The sequence below is a fragment of the Pavona decussata genome, unplaced genomic scaffold, assembly GCF_977016875.1.
Source record: "Pavona decussata unplaced genomic scaffold, jaPavDecu1.1 SCAFFOLD_120, whole genome shotgun sequence".
Lineage (NCBI taxonomy): Eukaryota > Metazoa > Cnidaria > Anthozoa > Scleractinia > Agariciidae > Pavona > Pavona decussata.
In genome coordinates, this window is record NW_028145534.1 from 359136 (window position 1) to 382741 (window position 23606).

Here is a 23606-nt window from a genome sequence, read left to right on the forward strand (position 1 = left end):
CCCACTGTACAACCCTCTTTGTAGTATTTGCCAAATTTCGCGCATACTGTAGCAAAGTGGGAAACTGTTCCTTAAAGTGACCCACTGCATACAATTCTTCTACTTGAACGGTGAGGCAAGCGTGCAGGTCAATTTCGTAACTCGGATTCAACTCCTGAGCTGTTATAGAGCTTTCAAACCCGGGGGGGGGGGGGGGGGGGAATCCCATATGAAACAGACAGGGATGCTCGTCGTCTCACTTAGGGGTATTAATTTTGGATTTTGGTCTCGCTTAGAATGTTCCGGGAAAAGCGCCAATATTTTAAGGGGGGACTTAACGTAAACGCCATTTTACCGCACTTTACATGGCTTTAATGGAAATATCTCGTTCACGTTTCAAGCGATCCAAAAACTCTATGTTCATCCCGTAAATCTATGTTGTGGGGTGTTTTGTGAATTTTGGGGTGATTTTTGGGTATATTTGGGAGGAGATAGTTTTTCTAGAAGGATTGGTTAAATTAAGAGAAATAAGAAATATTGAAGAATTAGTGAAGTTTTAAATAAGAATTTGTAGTTAATAATTAATATACGGATATCAAGTTAGTCCACTAGCAACCTGGGGTGCTCTTGCGTGGGTATCAACTGTCTGTTAGTGCTCCAAAAATCATTTTCTTTCTTCTATCCCTTCTTAAAACCACTTCAAATTTCAGGTTAAGTCCCCCCTTAAGCCGCCAAAGACTCGTTTAGGGTTCCGTGAAGAAACACAGAATTACGCGAAGAGAAACAGAGGTCAAATTTTCTTTTTACCTTTTTGTTTACCGCATTAGGGGTCAAAATTTGCTTAAGCCACGCCCAGATTGGTCTCCTTTAGGGGTCACAAAAAGCTTGATCCACGCCCAGATGGTCTCCTTTAGGGGTTGAATTCAAAATGACGAGCATCCCCGTCTGTTCCATATGGGAGTCCCCCCCGGGCTGTCAAACCGTCGAGAATCATTTTCACTAGCTGATGATAATGCTTGACTGAATAAAGTTCCAACTGACCCAACTGTACCCGAGGGTTGGCATGGCTTGCAAAAGTTTTCCATTACATTTTCAACGGTCTTCTTCAAGAATCCGTCGAGCGTTTCCAAGTTCTGTACGGCTTCACCTAGAGACAACTTTGGCACTTTTATATGTTTTAGGTGGACAGAAAATGCCTTGTACAGAAGTCCTCAATGTATCAGGAACTGCACAATACCTTTAATTGTTGTAATTACTTTTACAGACCCAGTTTGTGCGCCCGCGGGGGGGAAGGGTACTCCCTTATATGGGCTATATAGGTATGTGCGGCGCCAAAGGGTGTGGTTTTTCGGCTGTTTTGGTCATGAATAGGGTATCGATTTTAGCCATTTTGTTGCCATTTTGGTAATAAATAGGGTATCGATTTTTGCACTCTAGTCCTGGGTTCGATTTTTTTTTTTTAGAAGAAGCTACTTCAGGTCATAAATAGGGTAGGGAAAATCGTAGATTTTGGTCATAAATAGGGTAAGGGTTTTGGGAAGCGGGCCGCACACCCCTACCCAATTTTTTTTGGAGTACCCCCCGGGTTTGTGCGATAGTTACAAAAATGCTTTGGTCGCATTCCATGCAAATTCCCATAGGATGAGAAAAGCAAGGATTGTTGGTTTTTCCGTTCGAATTTCCTTCCCTTCCACTTCCAGCAATAATTGTTACTTCTTCACTTGGGAGTACAGTACAGTACCAGTTCTCAGCAGTTCTGTAAGGAGCGATATGTGCACGTTCAGAGCAATGCACAGTTCTATTCTTTATGCGTGGTTCAATTCTACCTGTTACCATCCCCCCCGGGCACACCCCCGAGCATTTGTGTACTTGACGTCCTATTCCCCTCCCCTGGGCACACAGAAAGAGACAATTCCCCACCCCCGGGACTCATGACATGGACTAAAAATAAACTACTTCGTTTTGATGATTTATTTGTTTATCTAAACAAAACCAGGAACCTGAAAAATCCTAAACTTTTAGAACAATTAACTCCCTTCCGAAGTAAAGCGAATATTTTAAAACTCGACACACACACTAATACCAGAAGGGCGTTTCGAGTTGAATTCGAAGCGACGCGTACGCATTGCATGCAGAAATCCAACTGTAAAATTTGAAAACAAATCTGGGAACCGAAACATTTACCCAAAGCCTATACCTTTAAGATAAAAGTATGAAAATGAAACAGTCTTGAATATACGAAATAAAGCTACTAAAATTCAAATACTTACGTCAAAGCAAGTTCTGGGATAAGCTTTAAAATCGATGAATGAATTATAAATCACATCGCCTCTGTCAGATCGATAAATAAAATGTATTTTCTTTTTATAAAACAGCAGCAAATTGCCAATAACACTTATCTTCAAACACAGCTTTCAGCTTCGAGAGATTATTCTGGTCCAGCCATTCGCTAACGTACTCAATGGACTTGCCCGCGAAAACGTGGCCTTTTCCGCGTGGTTAGCTGCCATTGTGTCACCCCATAAGTCCTTGCGCGAGTAGTTATTTCAATTTGCCCCGCCCCCTACCCCCGGGCAAGACCGCTTGAGGAAATTCCCGACCCCCGGGCCAGACGGACCGGGTTTTCCCGGGGGTGTGCCCGGGGGGGGATGGTAACAGGTAGAATTGAACCACGCATTAGCTGCATGCACACCGTCGAGTCTGACATGCTGATGGCTGCCACACCCCGCAGGATTTCCTTTATGCGAAACGTACAGAGTGTTGTTGTTAACACACATGGAAATCACTTCCAATTAAAAAAAATTATTTCATTGAATTGTAGTACTGTAATACGAAACAGAAATCACTGGTGTCAAAGGCCGTCGGGAGACAACGCCGCGACCGCAATGACTCATACGCAACAAGTCATTGAAGGTCCCCTAGGGCCTATCAGTCTCGTGACCCTAGGTCACATAAGGTCATCCGGAGAGCTTTGCGTTGCTTTGAAGTCCTTGCATGTAGATTTTTTAGACTTCGTAGGTCTTCGGCGAGTAACTTTTCACGGAAAAAATTGCTTTGTCTTGTCAGTTATCACGGAAAACGGAAAATAATTTCTTTGTTTCACGTATCACGACTTGCATGTCCTTCACAGTTTACAGCTTTGAACTTTCTACAAACACAAGTCACGGTAAATAATAACAAGCATTAATGGAATCGTCGCTTCGCTTGTTTAGAAGCCATTGCTATAATCGTTTGAAACGTGCTGGTGCTTACCGATTCTTAAGCAGCAATTCAACTGATTCAGGCTCCTTCTTCAAACTAGATGCAAAAGACAAAGCTCAGGTATGGTATACAATGGAACCTCTCCTTACGGACACCTCTCTTTTACTTGGTCCCTAGTCAGTTGAGAGACCGAAATCCATTATTACAAAGCCTACCTCTCTAAAACGGACACCTCTATAATACGGACACTTATTCCTTGTCCCCTTGGTGTCCGTAATGAAGAGGTTCGACTGTAAATAAAATACATAACATCTGATCCATTCAAATTTTGCATTCTAGTTAGATTTTTGCCGTATTACTTGTAAATTTTAAAGCACCTTTAGTAAGCGGTCAACCTCAGTTTTAAGCGGTCATATGGCTATTTCCCGAGGGTGACCGCTTATTAAATAGAGGCTTGACTCAGTTGACTGTATTTGAATTCATAGCCAAAGGTTTTGAACTTTTACATACATCACCCAATAATTTTATACAGTTCGAGTCACGGCTTTCCAGAATTTTCTACCACTGATAAATATATATGTATATTTCTTTTTATTCATTATTAGGTCGGTAAAATCATTTGATATCACACAGCCAGTGGTGATCTAGAAAGGGACCCGGCGTTGTCTGGGGCCCCTTATTTTTAGACAAAAGCTAGAGGTCATCTCCATCATAGTGGGTTTACCTAAAATCAGGAATCCGGAATCCAGAATACGGGATCCGGAATGAAAAAAAAAAAAAATGAAAATTCGTCGACATGAAAATTTCAGCGAAGGGTAAAGTCACTTGGGAAACAGTTTTTATAGCTCTTGAAAAATTATAATATCAGTGAAGTTGCTGCAGTACTAGTTAAGCCTATGGTGTTAGTATTCTAAGGCAGTCCCTTTAAAGCGTAAAACTTTAAAACACACCAGAACTACACCTATCTATGTATTTAAAAATCAAATACACAGAATTTGTAAATCAGAAAAGACTTTCTTTTTTTTCTTTTTTTCTTTTTCTGTGTAACATGCCGTATGCTGATTGGCTTGTGAGTAGGGGATTTTCGTTCTTTTGGAAGAGGGGCGAGAGATGTGTATGATTGGTGGCATTTTGGCAGGTACATGCAGTAGGCAAATTAACGCATTCATGATGGTGACAATGGAAATATATCTTTACATGTGTCATAACATTGTGACTAACATATTATTATGGCTCAACAAATGTTTTGGTCATAAGGGTGGGAATGGGGCTTAAAATATTTAGACTTGTTATTTCTAAATCAAAATCAATAGATCTACGAATTCTAAGGTATCTGGAATTAGAGGATATAAAATAATTTGTTATCTATTTCCTGTTATTGTGATTACTAAATTAAGGGAAATTGTTCACAGGCTCCTGAAGTTCTTACTGTATTTCAAAAAAGGCCATCAGCATAAAATGTTTCCTTTGTATGGGCAGCTCAACAGTCTTTTGTAAAAAGGTGGATAAATGAATACATGCATACATGACTGAACATAGGAATGTATGCCGGCAGGCATTACAGAACCAGGAGTGAGTGTCAGTGAGTGATTGAGCAAAGGAATGAATAAATGAATGAACGAACAGAGGGATGGACAGATGAGTTAATAAATAAATAAATAAATGACTTTGCCCACTGTCTATCCAAGGTCGGTACCAATTCAAGGCTTTATTTAGATGAAATCTAAGTCACCCCCCCATACCAACTTGTTTCAAGACTTTTTATATTATTATGCAAAGACAGTGAGTCTTGTGAAGAGTTGATGAGTGATAAATGCAACACTGACTCTTTTCTCTAGTTACCTTTCAGTATCTCTCTACGTGCTATTGGGAGGAGGAAACGTTAATAAATAGGAAGAGGTGTGGGGGTTTTAAGAGTACGTTTGAAGATTAGGGACCTTTATTCCAAATGAGAAGCTCAACTGCCTAAGCAATTGAAATCTAAGGCAAACTTTTGAAAATTTCACTAGGCTCCTGACTGATATTATAACTTTTCAAGAGCTATAAAAACTGTTTCCCGAGTGACTTTAACCTTCATTGAAATTTTCATGTTGACGAATTTTCATTTTTTTTTTATTCCGTATTCCGTATTCCGTATTCCAGATTCCAAAGGTTAGGTAACCCCGTCTATAGCTAAGTTCTCAGATATTTAATTTCAGAAAGAGAAGCCATTCAAGCATTTATGAGAGCCACCCCCCCCCCCCCCCCACGCCCCACAACTTACTTGAAGGTCTGGAAACTGTTAGTGGCAGTAGAATGGTAGTAGTCTACGAGTAGTTGAGATAATGGACTCCTGTGACTAGTTGCTAATCTATGCTTAAGTAGACAGATAGTGTATAAATAAAGGAGTCATATTGTATTATGTTGTGACCAATTGTATTCCTTCCTCTATTGTAGTATGAGAAAGATGGTTTCCTAGTGGTTAAAGATGTATTAAATGAACATGAAAAGAAGGAGCTTATCGATGCTACAGACGAGCTCCTACAGATGTGAGTTTTTCATAATTGGGAGATTCAAAGCAGTTTTCATAAAGCGTGTGTGCAAGCTCTCTTTGGGGTGGTGGGGGGGGGGGAGGGAGGGAAGGGAACAGAAAAAAGAAACTCCCAACCTCTCCCCCCTCCCTCCTCTACCCTACCCCTGCCAAAGATAGCTTGCTCACACACGATTTTCATGTTTCTTTAGGGGTTTAGAAACATCAGAGTAAAATTTTTGCGCAAACACGCAATGATTGTTGTGTTGCCAGGAAATACAATTCTTAGGTAGATCCATAGGGCTACATATTTTTAAATTGTAAAATGGTTCGAGTCAGCCCCTCTCCATCTGTTACAGAGGTTATGACCATATCCACTGCAGAATGAACATAGTGCTATACATGTTGCACTTCATGACTCAGGGTTCTCCTTGGCAACTTAATAAGGTTTTTGTATTCTGTTAGGACCAACCGTTTCAATATCGACCGGTTTTGGTTGATTTGGTTGATTTTACCCAGCAGAACACTTAATAATCATTAACAACAAGGATAGTTGAAAAAGTTGACCAAACAAAGCAACTGAAAATGGCTTTTTACAAATGGAACACGCAAGTACTTGCAACTCCACCAAACAAACTTCCAACTCAACCAAACAAAATCGGTTGATCTGTATAGAACACGACAGAGAAGTTATTTTCTAACCTGATATTTGTTTGTTGTTGTCAGGAGTATGGGTAAAACCAAATCAGACAAGTACTTCATATTGGAAGAGGGCCGCTCATCCAGCAAATCGTTGTTAAAACGGTCTCGTGTTATTTGTCCATCGCTTATACACCCTGTTTGGCAAAAAGCATTACGGCATCCCAAGCTACTAGACATCATTTCACAACTGGTAATATGCATTTCCATCTTTTCAATCTTTATAAATAGATTTACCACTTCAGTCCTAAATAATTCATGACCCATAGCCTAGTTATCGAATATTAGCGCAAACTCGCATCTGATTGGCTACACAAAGGCATTCTAATTTTTGATAGACTACTCTTGGGAAGAGTGCAAGGAAAATTGCCGAACTCATGTTTAAGGCTCAGTGTTGCTGTAAGTTTTGAGTCTAATACAGTGCCGGTTGTAGGCACAATGTTATCTCTAGCTTTGGGTATCGTTAATCTGCGTGAAGGGTAGAGGGGAGGGAATTCTTGAATGAAAATTTGTATGGTTAAATAGTCGGTTTTAAAAACGGAATGGATTGACGCGAATTGACACAATAGCTATCGTAGCCTGCGCGAACATAGCAATTGTTTCCTCCTAAGTTGGCGCGTAAAGCGAACAAGAGCTTCCGGGGAGAAGAAACAAAAAATAAAATGAAATAAAAAAAAATACGTGGAGGGAGCCTCCCGCGCTGTCAGAAAGGAAACTTACATGGGCGATAATATCTGATTTACTAGTCTATATCAGAGCATTTTTACAGAATAAACTCATCTTTAGCTGCTCCTTTTCATTTAGAGAACAAAAGATTACATGGTCCCGTTTTGGCTTGTCTTTAATATCAAAATTCTTCTCATCCGAGGCTAACTTATGCCCCATTCACACCAAGGCTTAAACACGTTTAAAAGCTGTTTAGCTAAACACAGTTTAAAATTGTTTCCTTCATAAAAGCTGCTTTGGGATTTTTGTCGATTACAGATTTAGCACAAATGAAAGCATAAGTTAAAGTTTACTTGAATCCTATGTCAAAGTCGATGCCGGGGGTTTGGCTTTCTGTTACCAATTTTCATTTGATAAGCTTGGTTTAATTAAACATGTTTTGTTGGTGTGAATGGGGCTTTAGACTTCTCTAGCTTAAATGTGTCGGGTTGTTTCTCAGTACAACTAGTGGTCGCGCGTATCATGAACGTGTCTGTATCCAGGTAGTGTTAGGGTAACACCCAAGGCAACGTTTCCTGGGAGTTGTCTCGGCGCAAAAAAAAAAAAAAAAAGGATTGTACAAGTTTCCTCAGTTCGCGATCGTTGCGGTAGTCGTTACCACAAGTAAAGTTCGGTTCTAAATTAGCGATTTTGCCAACAAAAGAAGTGCAGAAATTCAAGATTCTTATCCACAGGTAAGTTAGACTAGACATTTTTTCCCCCGCAACTGTAAATTTTGTTTAGTGGCCCTTCCATGTATTTGCATGAAACATTGCCTTGTGCAGCCACTATACACTCATGTCCCATCGGGCGCCTGCTAATATGTTGAACTCAACTGATTCGGGGCTAACTGCTGTAGTCATGAATCCCCAGGATCCCAATACAATTAACTCTCGCCTTGCGAACACCTCGCTATTACGGACACCCCGATAATACGGAGAGCAGCTAAATTCCCGGCAAAAACAGACTACAGACGTTGACTGAAATAAATCCCCGCTATTACGGACTCTCGCTATTAAGGACACCAACTCGCGGTCCCGAGGGTGTCCGCAATAAAGGGAGTTGACTGTACCGATATCATGGGTGACTTATTTAGGAAACACGTCGAAATAATTCGTGAAGAAATGTAGCTCGCGTAGTTGGCGGGATGTTGGCATGATGGACGAAAGCCAAGCTTGCGCGGCAGAGCCGCGAGGAGAAAGGGGAAGAGGCGAGTTAAAATTTTCTCGCGGCTTACGTACTCATGGCCGCTCCTATAGGCTAGAAGAAATGACAGGCGCTGGGCATCACTGTCGCTCTCTTGCATGTAATAATATTAACAATTATTCCACACGTGCGCGTTGGATATGAGACGATAGATAGCCAACGAGCTCATATCCAGCAAGCGTGAGTGGAATAATTGTTTTATTAAAAACAATCAAGAAATATCGCTAGATCTTGCTGATTTCGCTTTGCAAGAACAACCAAAAGGCAATTTAATGGTCGCTATTTCTCGGGCGTGGTATAATGGCTCATATACCTTGCCTCTAAGCCAATAGGTTTATAACGCACACGCACGCCCATTTTTACGTTACTTTTTGTTTGTTGTTAACCACAGGTTGACAGCTCCTCAATCCGCTACATAATGCAAGAGAAGATTCACATGAAATTTCCCGGTAAAGACGGCTCATCAGCAATCAAGTGGCATCAGGACTGGGCATTCCTTCCTCACACAAATGACAGTATAGTTACTGTGGGTCTGGCTGTAGATGACTCAACCAAAGAAAATGGTTGGTAGTCATAACTTGTAACTAAAGTCTGGCATGTTAGTTTCGTACTAAAAACATATATTACAGCGTCATAAGTCACTTTTACGTAAACAAATTTTTTTTGCCAACACAGGATGAGCAATCACCAGCATGGGCCTTTAAGTTACCCCAACCCCCCACCCTGTCCAACGGGAGACTGTTTGCTAATGAACCTAGCCTGTAAGCCTGGAGTTTTAAGGTCGCGGCTGGCCTAAAAGGGAGCTTGCTCGCAGGCTACAATGAACTGAAAATTTCTTACTAAGATTTTCAAAGAAATGCCTCTTTGTCACTTCAAACTTCCCTAGCCAATCAGGTGCGTTTTTGAGCCATGGATTGGGCAAATATTTCCCTCTGTTTGTAAATTTATTCGCGTTTTCCTACAAACTTATCTCACTCGCTTTAACCTGGAATCTAACCACGCACGAAACGGTTGTTGTTGACCATTCAAACCGGTTACGGCTAACCTTTACAAACCAGAACTAAGAGACATATTTATAACTGGCCCTTGTTAACCCTAACGCCAGATGGATATAACAAAACGAGTACGTTTGTAGTTACCCCTCCGTCGCATGTTCACGTTCAGACATACAGATTGTAACACTTTTAAATTCTCCTATCATCCTAGTCAATATTTTTAATTTATCTATTTATAATGGTAATTGAACTGAGTGGAGTGCAATTTGGTCTGAAATCATACGCGTGATTTCAAAACTGAACGAGCGCGTAGCGCGAGTTTGATTTGAAATCACAAGTATGATTTCAGACCAAAATTGCATGACACAAAGTTCAATTACCACTTTATTACACCTATTTTGAAATCACAGAGTTTTATTGTCAATTTTAATATTCTATTTTTGTTACTTCATTTCCATTTTGATTGGCTAAAGACAGGATGCGATTTAGAGCAGAAAATGGTGCAATTTGGGAATAAATGGCACTGTTGAGAGCCAATCAGATTGCAAGGATCACCAGTGATTTCAAAATGGGTGTAATAAAATATTTTATATTTAACTTGTATTTTTATTTATGTTTGCAAATGGTTTTATTCCTCCAAGTGTCCTAGGCTAGTACTGAGTATGTTTGACGCCACCCTGCTCAGAGTAGAGTCTTTCTTAACTCCAGGACGAAGAGTTTCATTCTTCTAAGCAACCTAGTACAGTGCTAGGTATACCCCATTAGAGCATTATGGCATAAGTAACGCTTGAGAAAGTAGTTTCACCTTTAACTTTAACTTTTCGCGGCAATTGCGGGAAGGCTGTAGCGAGTTTTTCAGGCGTTGCGTGGTCTCGCACGCCTCCCGCTTCATGTCTCGCAACAATTCGAGTCCGGGGGGTATTCGACAAAGTTCTATACGGTGAGGCTCCGCCCCGAGATCCAAGACTTTACTCTTTTATGTACCATTGTTGACAGAAAAGGTAGCCCTTTCAAATATCTTAAATATCCCCTTTAAATAGCCACAGTAGAAACACTGTACCTCTCGTGATCTCTCATCGGTGAGTCAGTTTGATATGTTTTGAATTGCCCTAAATTACAGATTACCCTGGATACCTCAGCTGCTTGCTCAGTTGATCAAAGAGCAGATACCATTATCCATGGGAGAAATCGCAATCCAACGGATAACATCCACTCCAGCTAATTAACAATTAGACGGCAAGCTCGAGGTTTCTATCGGCTGATAGTTGGCGGGGGGCGAGGCCCCGAGCCAACTATCAAAGGCGTTAGAAACCGAGAGCGAGCCGTCTAATTGTTTTAGCATACCTCAGTGGTCGATCTATGAAGCAAAAAAATCTTTTTATTTCATAAATTTTGATATATTTGAGTAATTTTGCATGCTAAATCGCATGCGCTCTGACAAACTGCCGTCTATCGATCGATAGACGGCACCTGTGTAGCCAATCAGATTGCGCGTTAAGCGATAGTCGGTCACTGAGGTATGCTAATGCATTTTATCCGCAGATAGTGGCTAATTCTCGCTGGATAAAGTTATCCACTCTTTGAACAAACTGGACCAGTTCGTGAAATCCGTACCCTTTTATACACCACCAGCTTGAAAAAAGGTACCCGTTCGGGCGAAGCCGCCCCGTATAGGCCGTTACAGGGAATCCACCCCTTCCCCCCCCCCCCCCCCCGCCTGGCCTTCAACGCAGTTGAAGACAAGTTGCAAGAAATGTTGCTTAATCTAACACCACCTTGTCTCTTCTGTTCAACTTTAGGGTGCCTGCAGGTCGTTCCTGGTACTCATAAAGAACCAATCCTATCTCACTTTAAAGACGGAGTCTTTGTATCAGCAATAACTGATCCGACCTTTGACCCCAGTAAAGCAGTAGACGTCGAAGTCCCATCCGGTGGTGCGTCATTCCATCACGTGCGAACTGCACATGCGTCGCGTTCCAACAACTCTACTCGCTCGCGACGAGTGTGCTTTACTCAATACTGTGCTACAGATTCCTGGCCTCTCATTGGTGTTGTTGGACCGGAGGGGTATGGTGTCGAAGGGCCAGTGGACTGGGAACGATTTTGTTCTACTGTTGTGCGTGGTTCGCCGACTTTGTATCCTCGAATGGTGAATATTCCGATATCGCTGCCTTTTCCTTATGAAAGAAGCTATGATGTGTTTGAGAACAACAAATAGCACCAGGCTGCCGAAAAGAGAAAGGAATAAACTGAAAATATGCTTCAATTGGACGATAACAACAACAACAAAAAAATTATAAGAATCAAAGACAAAATTCTAAAAATGTATCGAATAATTTTGAGTATTTAAGGGGAAAAAGTGGCTGTATAACGAGGGCTCCAAGAATAAACATCACCGACACATGTTTTCATTGTTTTATCGATATATTAACTGTAACTTAACTTCAAACTGAAGATACCTCAAGCTCATTGAAACGATCTGGCTTGCACTAAAATTAATGTTCTCAGAGTGCTTTAAACGCGACTGAGGTTTTTTTTAAAGGTTTTTTATTATTATGCACTATTTCAATGGTTCACAACAAAAGGAAATTACAATATATAAAAAAGTAACATAAAGACAGCATTAAATTACATAAATGTGAAAAGTAAAAATGTGCGTCACATTTAAACAACGTAATCATTTAAAATAGCACGGCTGTTACTTTTCTCTTGACTGACATTTCCATTTTGCGCATCAGCCAGATGGGCTGAATGCAAGACAATTTTTACAGTAGAAACTTACTGTGCGCAGATAACTAGTGTTCGTAAAGCGAGGTTAATTTTGTAGAAGAGGATGTCAGTTGGTTCACTGAAAAGTGTCCGTTGTCCTTATAAACCGGTGTTCGTATACAACACTTTATTAGAAAACAGAGAGTTACACGTTAGGTATATACCTACTCGCAAATAGCTAAAGCTAGTCGACTGGGGCGGGTAGGTATGACTATAATGCAAATTAATCATCGGTTTCGTTGTTCGATATTCTAGGGAGGGGGTAATATTTCAGTCGTTCTCCGTTGTTTCTTAGGTATGTGACCACCCCTAAACTCTACATATAGTTCTATCGCCGGCTACTAATACCGAAGTATTTTTGTGCGGTTTATGACTATGCGGGAAAAGTAGATCTTGGCAAGGGCTATTGGAATCCAAAAAGAAAACTGGGGGTAACCACGCATTTTTTCAGAGATAATTAAACATAATATCTCTAGAACACGCGCAAATATAAAGCAATGTATGGGATTTTTCCCTAAATTGAAGCTTTATTATCTCTGAAAAATGCATGGTTACCCCCAATTTTTTTTTTGAGATACCAAAAGCATTTGGTATGTTCTGCTTTCTCCGTATAGTTTTAAACCATGCAAAAATATTCCTGTATTAGTAGGCACCACCCATAGGAAACCCGAGTATCTCGCGATGCGCAGAACGTATGCGCAGTTGAAAACATGGCGTTACTTTCCGAAAGTTCAATGAGTAGATCAAAAAATTAACGAACTACTTTCGGGGCGACCGTTACTTTCGGAATTCTATGGGACCACGCTTGGGAGCCTGTTCGATTCACAGGCTACAAAGATAAAGCACTAACAGAAGAGTATCTCATAAGCGGGTTTCCATGTAATTGGCTGCCAGGAATGTCTGCTCAGTTCTGTTACCCCTAATACAATAATTGAATTTAACTGCTTCCCTTTCAATTGACAGTTTATTTTGCGACTCTTGAAAACGCTAACATTTCATTCTACATTTTGCTTCCTTTCGCATACTAATACTTCCAGGATTTTGATTGCCAGTCCCACCCTGCGACTTACATTGTCATTTATATATCATGCCTTTAGTTAGCCTGGCTCCCAAGTGGGGTATAGTGCGAAGACAAAAATCGAGCTCGGAGAGGGGGAGGAAGGCGCTCCACCCGCCCGGCTCACCGATTTTTCTTTTCGCCCTATACCCCAGAGCCTGTTCACAGGCTAGCCTTTAGTCCATCGAGGTGTGACAATATTTCTTGATTGTTTTTAATCCTGTTTTTAATAAAATTATTCCGCCTAGTGTTTGTTGGATATGGAAAGACTATAACCAACTCGGCACAGCGCACCTCGCTATCATCACCTAGCCAAGGTGATATGCTTTTGGCTTCCGTCTGTATCCAACGGGTGCGCGTGGAATGTGGACTGTGGATAGCCGCGAAGGACTGGGAAACATTCCTGAGCCAGCGATACAAGAACGGTATCATGCGTTTCCATTGAGACGAAACAAACATGGCGTCTGTGCTTCAGAGAAAAGTTGCGTGAAAATATCCACTTTTAGATCCAATAATCTTAGAGTTATAAACACCTGACTGCAACAAATGGAGACCAACACACCAGTTAAATTACCTGAAGGAAATGAAGAAGAAAGTGAGAACAATTTGCAGGAAACTGAACTTCTTCAAAAACCACTTGTAAAGTTCGTCGAACATCTTTCGGAATCGGACGATAATAACAGTGGCGACGAACCTTCACCTCTTACACGCGAAGCCACAAAGGAAATACGAAACAGAAGAAATACTATTGTTAATTCTTTTCGGCTCGCTGAACTGGTCCCAACTACAAACACACCGCATTCGCAGTACCGGCGAAAATCCATCACAGTTTTGACGACGGAAACTGTGATTGACGCGAAGGCTGAAGAACAGTAAGTGTTTAAAAGCTTTGTCAAGTGTTAAACGACCTGGCAAGTCTTAACTGTGCTTTTGTTGCTTCACAGGTTAGGTACAGTTAACCATACTGGTGTATTCAGACGTTCAAATGTGTAATTTATTAACAGTGTATTAGTAGTGTACAGTGTCTGTTTTTAGTTTATATAAAGCCACCTAGCCGTCATATAACCTGGAGATCTTAACCTTACATAATTATAAAAATAAAAGCGTAACTATATATACTTCGGCTAGATTCTAGAATACCAGGCCACTAAATCTAGAACTTAAAAAGCTGCTACCGCAGTCCCACAGTCATCTAATTTGCATCCACTATACGACTGCGGACCGTGGTAGCACTCCAGTTTAATACTTAGATGATCCACTACGGGACTGCGGATCGCGGTAGCACTCCAGTTTTAATCCGCTACGGGACTGCTGACCGCGGTAGTACTCCAGTTTAATACATTCCTCGTTCTTTGAATCCATCCATTACTGGACTGCGGACCACTGTGGCACTCCAGTTTAATACTAAGATTAATTTACTTGTTCATCTGTTGAGCGCGGTAGCATGGACCACGGGTTTCAGAGTAATGCACCTTGCGAGTGGACGGGTATTCTGAAATTGCTCCTATACTTTTATGGCCAGGCTACATGCATGGCTTTGTGGATGCATGTTATTCCTTTTTTAACTGTGTTAAGAATAAGAGATGAACATACTATATAATAATAAAATTACAGTGTGTAATGCTTTCCAGTGGCTAAATGACTGGATGGCCTCAACCGGCTAGTAACTCAGCTGTAAATAAAATTATATACAGTGTGGCAGTAATCCGATGTGAAAAGTTAACATGAAATGAAGAAGAAGGTTACAAGGAAAATGCTAATGTCCAGTGTTTCAAAGTGACCAGGCGTAATGTGTTTAAATTCCTTGATTTGCTCTGATGAAAGGTTAATGCTCAAAATGTCAGCCAAATTATCTTATCAACTCAGTTGATGAAACCAAATGTTAATCTTATTTCCACTCCCCCACCAATGCAGCAGCACTTTTTCTTTAAAATGTACCTAATTTGTACCATCATCACCATTACATGTGCACTCCCACCAATGCAGTGTACACATATATCGGAGTTGCACAGATTTTAAAGTAACGTCTTTTTCTGTCTTCTATTTTCAGTTTCATTGCAGGATGCAGATTATCAGAATGGGACGACCACAATCAGGCCATATCTTGTTTTAACAAAGCTATTTCTCTGAAACCAGAAGTTGTCAAACATTATATTACAAGAGGCGAGAGTTACTTACAGATATGTGACTTCCAATCAGCAATCTTAAATTTCAAGAAAGCGTGTATATTAGACCCAGATAATGAACAGACATACTCCAGATTAGCATTTCTCTACTTCCTTCAAGGGCAGTGTTTGTTTGATGAGAAGCTCTATGGTGAAGCTTTGGAGTCTTTTTCAAGGGCAGCGGAAATGAAGCCGGAAGTGATTGGCTATCACACAAGAAGGTTTGACACTTATTCACCTTTTTTTGGGATGAAACTTGTTTCTCTTTTTTTGGCATCATTTACGTATATGTGGTCTTAAGGAAACACATTGTGGATACAAGTGATAGGGAATGGTAAATTGCAACTTTGCAAAACAGAAAGGACTACTAAGTAGTTTTTTTGTAAGCTTGAGAACTCAGCTCCTCCAAGACAGCTTCATAAAAAAAGGACTGCAAAACCCATGAAATTTGGCTCAAATTTTACAAGTTGAGGCTTTTGAAAGACCTTTTGCTATCCTTATACCTATATGCAGAAATCCCATACAACTGTCATTTGGTTAAAATTTTCTGGTTTTTTTTTTTTTAGGTGGAAATATTTCTGGCAAGAACTTATTTTTTTTTAGGGGTTTTCATAATTAATGTTTTATAGGGGTATTCATAACGTCATGAATTCATGAAATTATTTGTATATTTTCTTTAACAGTGTGGCTTGCCTTGCTGCTCTTCAGCGACATGGAGAATGCTTAGCACTTGTGAATAAAAGACTTGAAGAAGAAACTGACAATCCTGACCTGTTTATAATGAGAGCCAGACTCCATGAGCTATTCCGTAATGTAAGTGTGGTGACAACAGCTGGGTCAATATCATTTGAATGTTCCGCTATCTTCTGTTAAAACCTTCAACTGCACAATGGTTTTAAACTTCCAGTCCAAACTATGATTGTTATATTGTGGCAAGGCTGATGAAGATGATGATGAAAACACTGAATACAGTGCACTGGTCATAACATCAGGTTATTGCCAGCAATGCTACCAAATGATGCCCTTCCTTTTTTACTCCGAACAATACAATTACGTACAACATGTTACTGGTGTAATTCTTTTTTTCTAATTTGTCTGTCATTTTGTAGTCTACTCTCTGTTACTATGACGTCAAGGATGCATTAGCTCTAGCCCCTGAAAAGGCAGAAGCAAAAACTCTGATGGCCTCACTTGAAAAAAGAGCAAAGGATAGTAGACAACAGGTCAGATCAGCTGCATCAGTATTTACTTTATATTTAATTTAATTTATTTTTGCCTTCAGTTGGTATAGAATATTTTAATAATTTAGAAGAAGCCAGGGTTGGCTGCCCAATGATCCATCCATCCTTAATACAGCTGTATATCATAGCATCTGTAGTGGCTCATCCCCAAAGTCTTAATCCCCAAATGGAGCCAGGGATTGTAGGGCTCATTGATTAAATTTGTTTTAGTAATGTTAAATAGAAAGTGTTTTTTATAAGGCACAATCAAATACTATTTACAGATACTACATGGTATAAATAATGATTGAATGGTTGGTTCATTGATTGATTGGACTGACTGACTGACTGACTGACTGACTGACTGACTGACTGATTGATTGATTGATTGATTGATTGATTGATTGATTGATCGATCAATCGATTTAGGGTGTGAAAATTAGAATTTAAATTAATTCACTACTTTTTAATAGTTCGCAATGTAGGTCATAAGCTGTTACTAGTACCATAGAACTGTTTCAAAATTTCCTAGAAAAACTGGACCTCAGTCGTTTCTGTTTTTTATTTTTAATGGAGTAATTATCCCTTCTCTCTCTTGGGACCTCTGAAACCACTAGAACACAGTCTGCTTCTCCTAATTACCATATTCTTGCTAAATGGTAATAGTTCATAGATGAATCTGTATAGGCGTATTATTAAACACTGGGATAACTGATCATCAGATGACTCAGGTTACCAAGCAAATTGATCACCATAAATGTTTGCTGTCACTTGTTATCACAGCATTGATGTAATTTATTGTTCATGCACACTGAAGCAATTTTTTTCATATTGTATTGTCAGTGACAATTATCTTATTATCTTGGCAGGCCATACAATTACATCTAGTAGGAAAAGTTAAAGAAGCCCTGTCTAAAATCTCCATCGCCATTGAAACAAATCCATCTGTAGCAGAATTTCATGTCTTTCGGTGAGTGATTTAATAATTTCTAAAATCTTTACTTTAAAAAGAGTTGAAACAAAGGTGAATTACAATTATTTTTTAAACATAATTTACTGTTCTGCAGCTGTTTGTATATGTGAGTGAAATGTATTTACAGTGTGGCTCTAACAGATTTTTGCTAAATTCAATGCAAAATTCATTCCCTTGCAGTGGTGCACTCCACAGAAGACAGGCTGATTTTAATGCTGCAATAGATGATTATCTTTTAGCCATGGACAAGACAGATCACAATGAGTCAAACAACACATACAAAGAAGCACACAGACAGCTTCTTCTCTGTTATAATGACTTTGCTGTGGAGTGCTTTAGGTAAGAACAACTGGCTAAGATAAAAGCGTATGTTGGTATTTTGAAAATACATACAGCTGTAACTATCACATGTGTAATTCCTTATGCAGTAGCAGGAAGAGATTTGTGTTTCATACAAATTTACTGGCATGTTAAGGATTTGTTATTGTTAAATTGGTCATTAGTAGCATACCCAGGGGGGAGGGGTACTCCAAATTAAAAGTGACAGGAGGTGCGATTGGCGCAATTAACACCCACAAAAATCCCTCGGACTCGAAGCGAAAGCCAAACAAATCGCCTAAACGAAAAGTTATCCCCCCAAAAAATCCTATGCTGAATTTAAGAACCATAAAAACACTCAGAAAAGAGTAACGTGTGCTTAACATACCATAACAAATTTTTACTGCGAATCTTCCCATAAACCAAAAAAAATCCTGGTAAAATGAAACTACCAAAAAAAATTCCAATATCGTGAATTTCAAACCCCAAAAAATCCCTCGCATCTCTAATCCCCATCACTTTTAACCTGGAGTAACCCACCTGGGTAGCATACAGGTAGTGGTATTTTGTACCTTGATCTTATGTCTCTTTAATTTGTTCTTTTTTCACAGCAAAGGATATTATGATGAAGCAGTGGTTCTATTAAACAAAGCAATCAAAGGAGAAAAGAAAGAAAAGGGGCTTTACATTAACAGAGGAGGTGAATTCAATAGTTAATGCTCAGTTTCTTTTTCTTTATTGTTAATTTAATTGGCATGGTCAGTCTTGCCATCGGACAGTCTGCTAGGTAAATCAAGTATATCAAGCAATATTTCAAGAATTTTTTCACGTGGTGTGCCACTACAGGCAATTTGATAGGGCTCGCCTGCACCCCACTTTCATAGCGCGTTGGCTGCAGGAGGAATGGCAGAATGCCGGAATGGAATTGCTGGTAAAGGCTAGACGTGCAGTAGTGTACAGTACCGCAAGCTACATTCATCCTGACCTCTACTCCTTTTGTGCATTTTTTCCCGGTAAAAATACTCTGTTGTTTTCCACGAAAGCGGGAACTGCAAGACATGAAGAGTTGAAAGCCACACGTGGGCATCGCTTTTCATTTCCATGCTCGCTCCAGTCTTAACATTAAACGCGCGCGCGCGTTTACTCCGAAATATAACGCAAAAAATGCACACGTGTCAGACACTTTTTTTTTACAATATTGTTGTTTTGGCATTGCAGACTGTTTCTTCCGCCTGAATGAGCTTCACTTCTCGCTGTCAGACTATCAGCAGGCACTAGAGATGGACAACAGTGACTGGTCTGTTAGATGCCGACTTTCCATTGTCTTTAATGAGTTTGGTATACTGGAGTATTACGACAGACACTATCTTGACGCTATTGATCACCTGACCACATCCATCCACTACAACCCGCGGATTGGAGCATATTATCTGTCACGAGCCAGGGCAAGATACATGATTGAGGTACTACAATTGAACATGTTTGGATCTTGAGAATAATGTATTATTCAGTGAGTGACACAGGCATACTCGGGAAAAGGAAATGCGAGTGCTCCTATCAGGAGTCGAACCTAAGACCTTTGAACCTTTGTCTTTTGAACGAAAAACCTCGAGAAAGAGAACTTGCAAGCCTGTTTTTGTCGCATTTTTCAGGTATTCTGTACCTGTCATGTGGAAGATTTTCTTAAGCGGTTTATTGATCGTAGTTTTTAACGGTACATCATTCTTACATGCCAAACAATATAACTACTACTAATTGCAGTGCAATATCACAGAAAGTTAACACACGCCCAACTTATACATTTCTTTAACCATTCAAAGAACAATGAAGCAGTCATTAATCGCTGTTTTTGATATGAGATATGAAGGAGTGCGGGGCTGTGGTCTGCAAATCTGACTTTGTGCTGAGCTCACACCTTTAACGCGCACATGGCCATCACGTCTTCAGCGACTGATAAACATTCCTTATACTAGTATACTATACATGTAAATCTTTTCGCTACAAAAAGTCTGTGTTGTTAAAACGTTCCTGTTCAGTTGGCTGAACTTCGAAGGTAAAGAAATAAAAAGTTATTCCTGGGCCTAACCTTTAGTGGTAGGCCTAAAATGCTCCAGATAGGAATGAATCAGTCTACCAACTACTAAGAGAGAAATAAAGACCTCGCCGCAACAAGAAAAGGTCCGTTTTGTTGCGTTTTCTTCTAATAGCTTCTAATCACCCGCAGTGTTGTAGGTATCCGCTACATGCATGCCAATTGCATTACATGTAGTCCCGTCCTTAGTATGTATGTTCTATATACACTGTTAGTGACAGTTTATATTCAACGCCGCAAGTACGCGTGCCACTCAGAAGTTATTATTTAAATTGTCCAGCTGGTATATTGGCGACTTGTTCCTGACTTAATATTTATCCATATCCGTAAGCAATCCTGACGGTTTTCTTTTCGTTTCTTACAAGGACATGGATGGTGCTCGACAAGATGTCCTTATGTCGTTGTATTTAGACCCCGAGAACAAGGAGATCGTGTCGATATTTTCACGGCTGTTTCCTGGGCGAGCGATCACTGACGTCATGAAGAGTCACGTGGGTATGGCGGCTGCACGTCAGGCCGAGGCTGCTATCAGGGAAACAAGCAGTTATCGTGAACTTTCCCAGCATGCTACAGGTAATGTTCATGCAGTTCATTGGTACAACATAATGAATTAATGACCAGCAAATAATGACATTGTATAGTGTTCGCTAAAGTCACGAAAAATTCTTTAGTGGCAAAGACTGAAAACTGTGTTACAAATCAAAGCCTTCATGAGTTTTGCATTGAAAAGAGCAATACTTAGACTGCAAAATAGTTCGTATTTAGCACCAGATCGTTGGGCAAAATGCGGAAGCCGCAAAAGGCTGCAGATACTGCCTTTTTTCTTTATTCTTCTCGCCTCGCTTGTCGGCACTTTAATATCGGTGCTTCGCGTCTCCATTCACATGTCACATATTAATCAACTGAGAGAAAAAGGAGCAACAAACTAAAGTGAGACTGTTTTGCATTCTACGGTAAACTTTGGGGAAAGTTTCTCCGTAAGAGGATAAACCATCGAAAGTTTGCCCTTCAAAGAAGCGGGGCAATTCACACGTCTGATTTGAAGTCGGACATTTGTTTCCATGTTAGCAAGAAAAAAATCGGGATGGCAAATTCTCTCTGATTCGCTACATGGCCTGTACCAATGTGAGCGAACAAATCTGTCCGACGAATTCCAGGTTTTAAATTTTGTAAAAAGCCTCTCATCTTCCTCGTTCCTTTGTGGTGTAATTGTTATTCTCATGCTCTTTATCTTTATTTTACTTCTGTAAAGTTTTCGTTCAAGAGAATTTTAATCTCGTCCTGGGCATTCAATGCTTTGATTTTTTTTTGTCTAAGGTTCAAAAGATTCTAAATCAGCAGCCAAGTTTGGTGGTAAAGCTGTTCTTCCACCCATCAGAGGTTCCGTATTTCCTGAAGTGAAAGCTTGTATGGAGGAACGGGATTTTCACATCAACATTATAAAAGGAAAGAAAAAGGTAAGCGGCAAGTACATGTATAGTCCTACAGCAAAACTTATCCAGTAAGGAAACAGTAAAACCGTTCAATCCCATTATTAGCGGCTTGCATTTGTCCCATCAAATATCAAAGAACCAAAAAATACGCAGGGAAAAATAAGACGGAGACGCTTGCTACACATGATAACAATACCTCTAATACCTCTCGAATGTTTGGTTTATCAACAGAGTTGATAACTAAAGGTAAATTGGCCACCGTTAAAGAGATTCGAGTGCTGACGTTTGGAGCGTTAGCCCTTTGTCACAGCGGACTCGCTCCAATGACAAAGGTCTTACGCTCGAAACGTCGGCACTCGAATCTCTTTACAGTGGCCAATTTACCTTTAGTTATCAACTCTGTTGATAAACCTAGCATTCGTTCTTACTCATCTGTTCCAGCGACAGGAGAATCTATTTGAAAAGTGAATGTTACTGAATACTGATTAAGCTTGTATTGTCATCTCAAAACTGTTGTTTTGAATTCCAGGCTACAAAAACAGTGCAAAGGGCGTTAAGTGCCCGTCAAGATTTAAGCTTCAGAGGTCCAAGGGTCCAGTCCAAGCTTCACAAGTCGTCAGCGCATGCGGAGAGAAGTCTGGTGAAATTTGAAGGACTCACTGAAAAAAGGACTAAAGATCAAAAATTGTTGGTTCATCTCGCCTGATAAATAAAGCAAACCAGGTTTTCTTCAAGCGTCAAAATTAAATTTGTGACACGGATTTAACTTTGAAGTCTTTAGAATAAATTCCTAAGTTGTGACCATTCAGATGAAAGCTACTGACCAGTACTTCCCTGTGGTGCTGTTTACGAGGCTGTACATGGTTCTTCTCACTTTTGAGTCTGTGGATGAAATCCTAAAGTGTGACCATTCAAATGAAAGCTACTGAGCAGTACTTTCCTGTGGTGCTGTTTGTTAGCCAGTGTAAAGTGGTCCTGACATACAAGATGAAATAAGAAATAGACATCGAGTTATTTTTAACCCCGATACCGCTCCATAGTTCTCCGCAAGACGACGGGAAACCTTGGTGGTATTGTGAAATGTTATACTTTCTTGTGACACCGTTTATCTGATCATGTAGTACTAAAAGTAGAGGCCCAGCCTCCATTGCCACAGGAGGTGTGTCTCATAGCACGGGACAGGAAACTGTGGAAAATCCTCTTGGACGACTGTGTTGCAGTCGGTTGAGTGAGCGAGTGAATGAATGAGTGGTTGAGGAATCCCATAACTCTTATGCAATTTCTGACCATTGAAAGACTGTCGAGAATAACAATAAAAGAAACGGAAAAAAGAAGGAAAACACCTTAAGACTCTTTCTGATTTTTTTAAATATACTTGCCTTTATCGAACGCAAAAAGTGAAAACCGCCTTGGAACAGTCTTCCTCTTCTAAGAGTTGAACAGTGTACTTCTCAAGAGCAAAGTATTTATATAAAAAAAAGTGTGAATATGTAAATATTAATATTTCCGTAAAATCTAAAGATATCCTATTTTGTACTTAAGAGTTCTCAGAGTTTAACAAATAAAGATACTCATTCTATTTTTGTCTCTCGATTACTTGTTATTTTATTGGTAGAATCCTTGTTGTAATATTTGCAGGATTTCTCAGAAGTTCTCCTCGCACTTCTCAACGTCTTGGACACCCGGGAAGGAGGGGGAGGGGAGGGGGTGGGGTACTCTTCTATATGAGCTATATAGGTATGTGCGGCCCCAAAGGGTATGGTTTTTGGGCAGTTTTGGTCTAAAATAGGGTATAGAGTTAAACCTTTTTGGTCTGAAAGTCTAAAAACGGGTACGGGAAAAATTGCTCTTACAAAGACTTGATAAAGGAAAACGGAATTTTCCTGCTCAACCTTGACATCCCAAGGCGTTTTTCCTCTAATTTCGACAAATAGAAACATCCAACACATCAATGACAACGCTATGATAGTTTATTTGTGGTGTGTTTTCTAATAATTTACAAATTTGTTATGTTTAAAGCAGAAAAATAAATACTTCAGAATGTCATGATTTTATGCCAAAAATATCACTTTTGAGGCCCGCGGTTGCTCTTAGCTGCCAACCTAATGACAACTGTCTGCGGGATCATTGGTCAGCAGACGGTCACTAGGACAACCAACAGTTGAGTGAAACATATGAGGCATGGGCCAGCAGGCAAGGACCGCTGGTCATTGGCTCTGAAAAAGATATCGAGCAAAATCGAGTACTTTATGCATCAGTTAATTCCAGCAGTGACCCCGTCCCCC

At 40.1% G+C, this 23606-nt stretch overlaps 2 protein-coding genes across 2 annotated transcripts; both read left to right on the forward strand.

The window, feature by feature from the left end:
• The first annotated feature begins 2914 nt into the window (after window positions 1-2914).
• On the forward strand, window positions 2915-11816 carry LOC146469673 (uncharacterized). The gene is made up of 5 exons (XM_085122958.1): window positions 2915-3300; window positions 5617-5708; window positions 6416-6581; window positions 8691-8862; window positions 11094-11816. The coding sequence occupies exons 1-5, from the start codon at window positions 3166-3168 to the stop codon at window positions 11510-11512; spliced, it is 984 nt and encodes a 327-aa protein (XP_084979084.1). The 5' UTR covers window positions 2915-3165; the 3' UTR covers window positions 11513-11816.
• A 1733-nt stretch (window positions 11817-13549) lies between these two features.
• Window positions 13550-22171, forward strand: LOC146469674 (tetratricopeptide repeat protein 16-like). The gene is made up of 11 exons (XM_085122985.1): window positions 13550-13992; window positions 15171-15506; window positions 15969-16098; window positions 16395-16508; window positions 17375-17475; window positions 17659-17817; window positions 18408-18496; window positions 19015-19259; window positions 20254-20461; window positions 21206-21345; window positions 21851-22171. Exons 1-11 carry the CDS (start codon window positions 13667-13669, stop codon window positions 22025-22027), a joined length of 2025 nt encoding a protein of 674 aa, XP_084979111.1. The 5' UTR covers window positions 13550-13666; the 3' UTR covers window positions 22028-22171.
• The last annotated feature ends 1435 nt before the right edge of the window (window positions 22172-23606 follow it).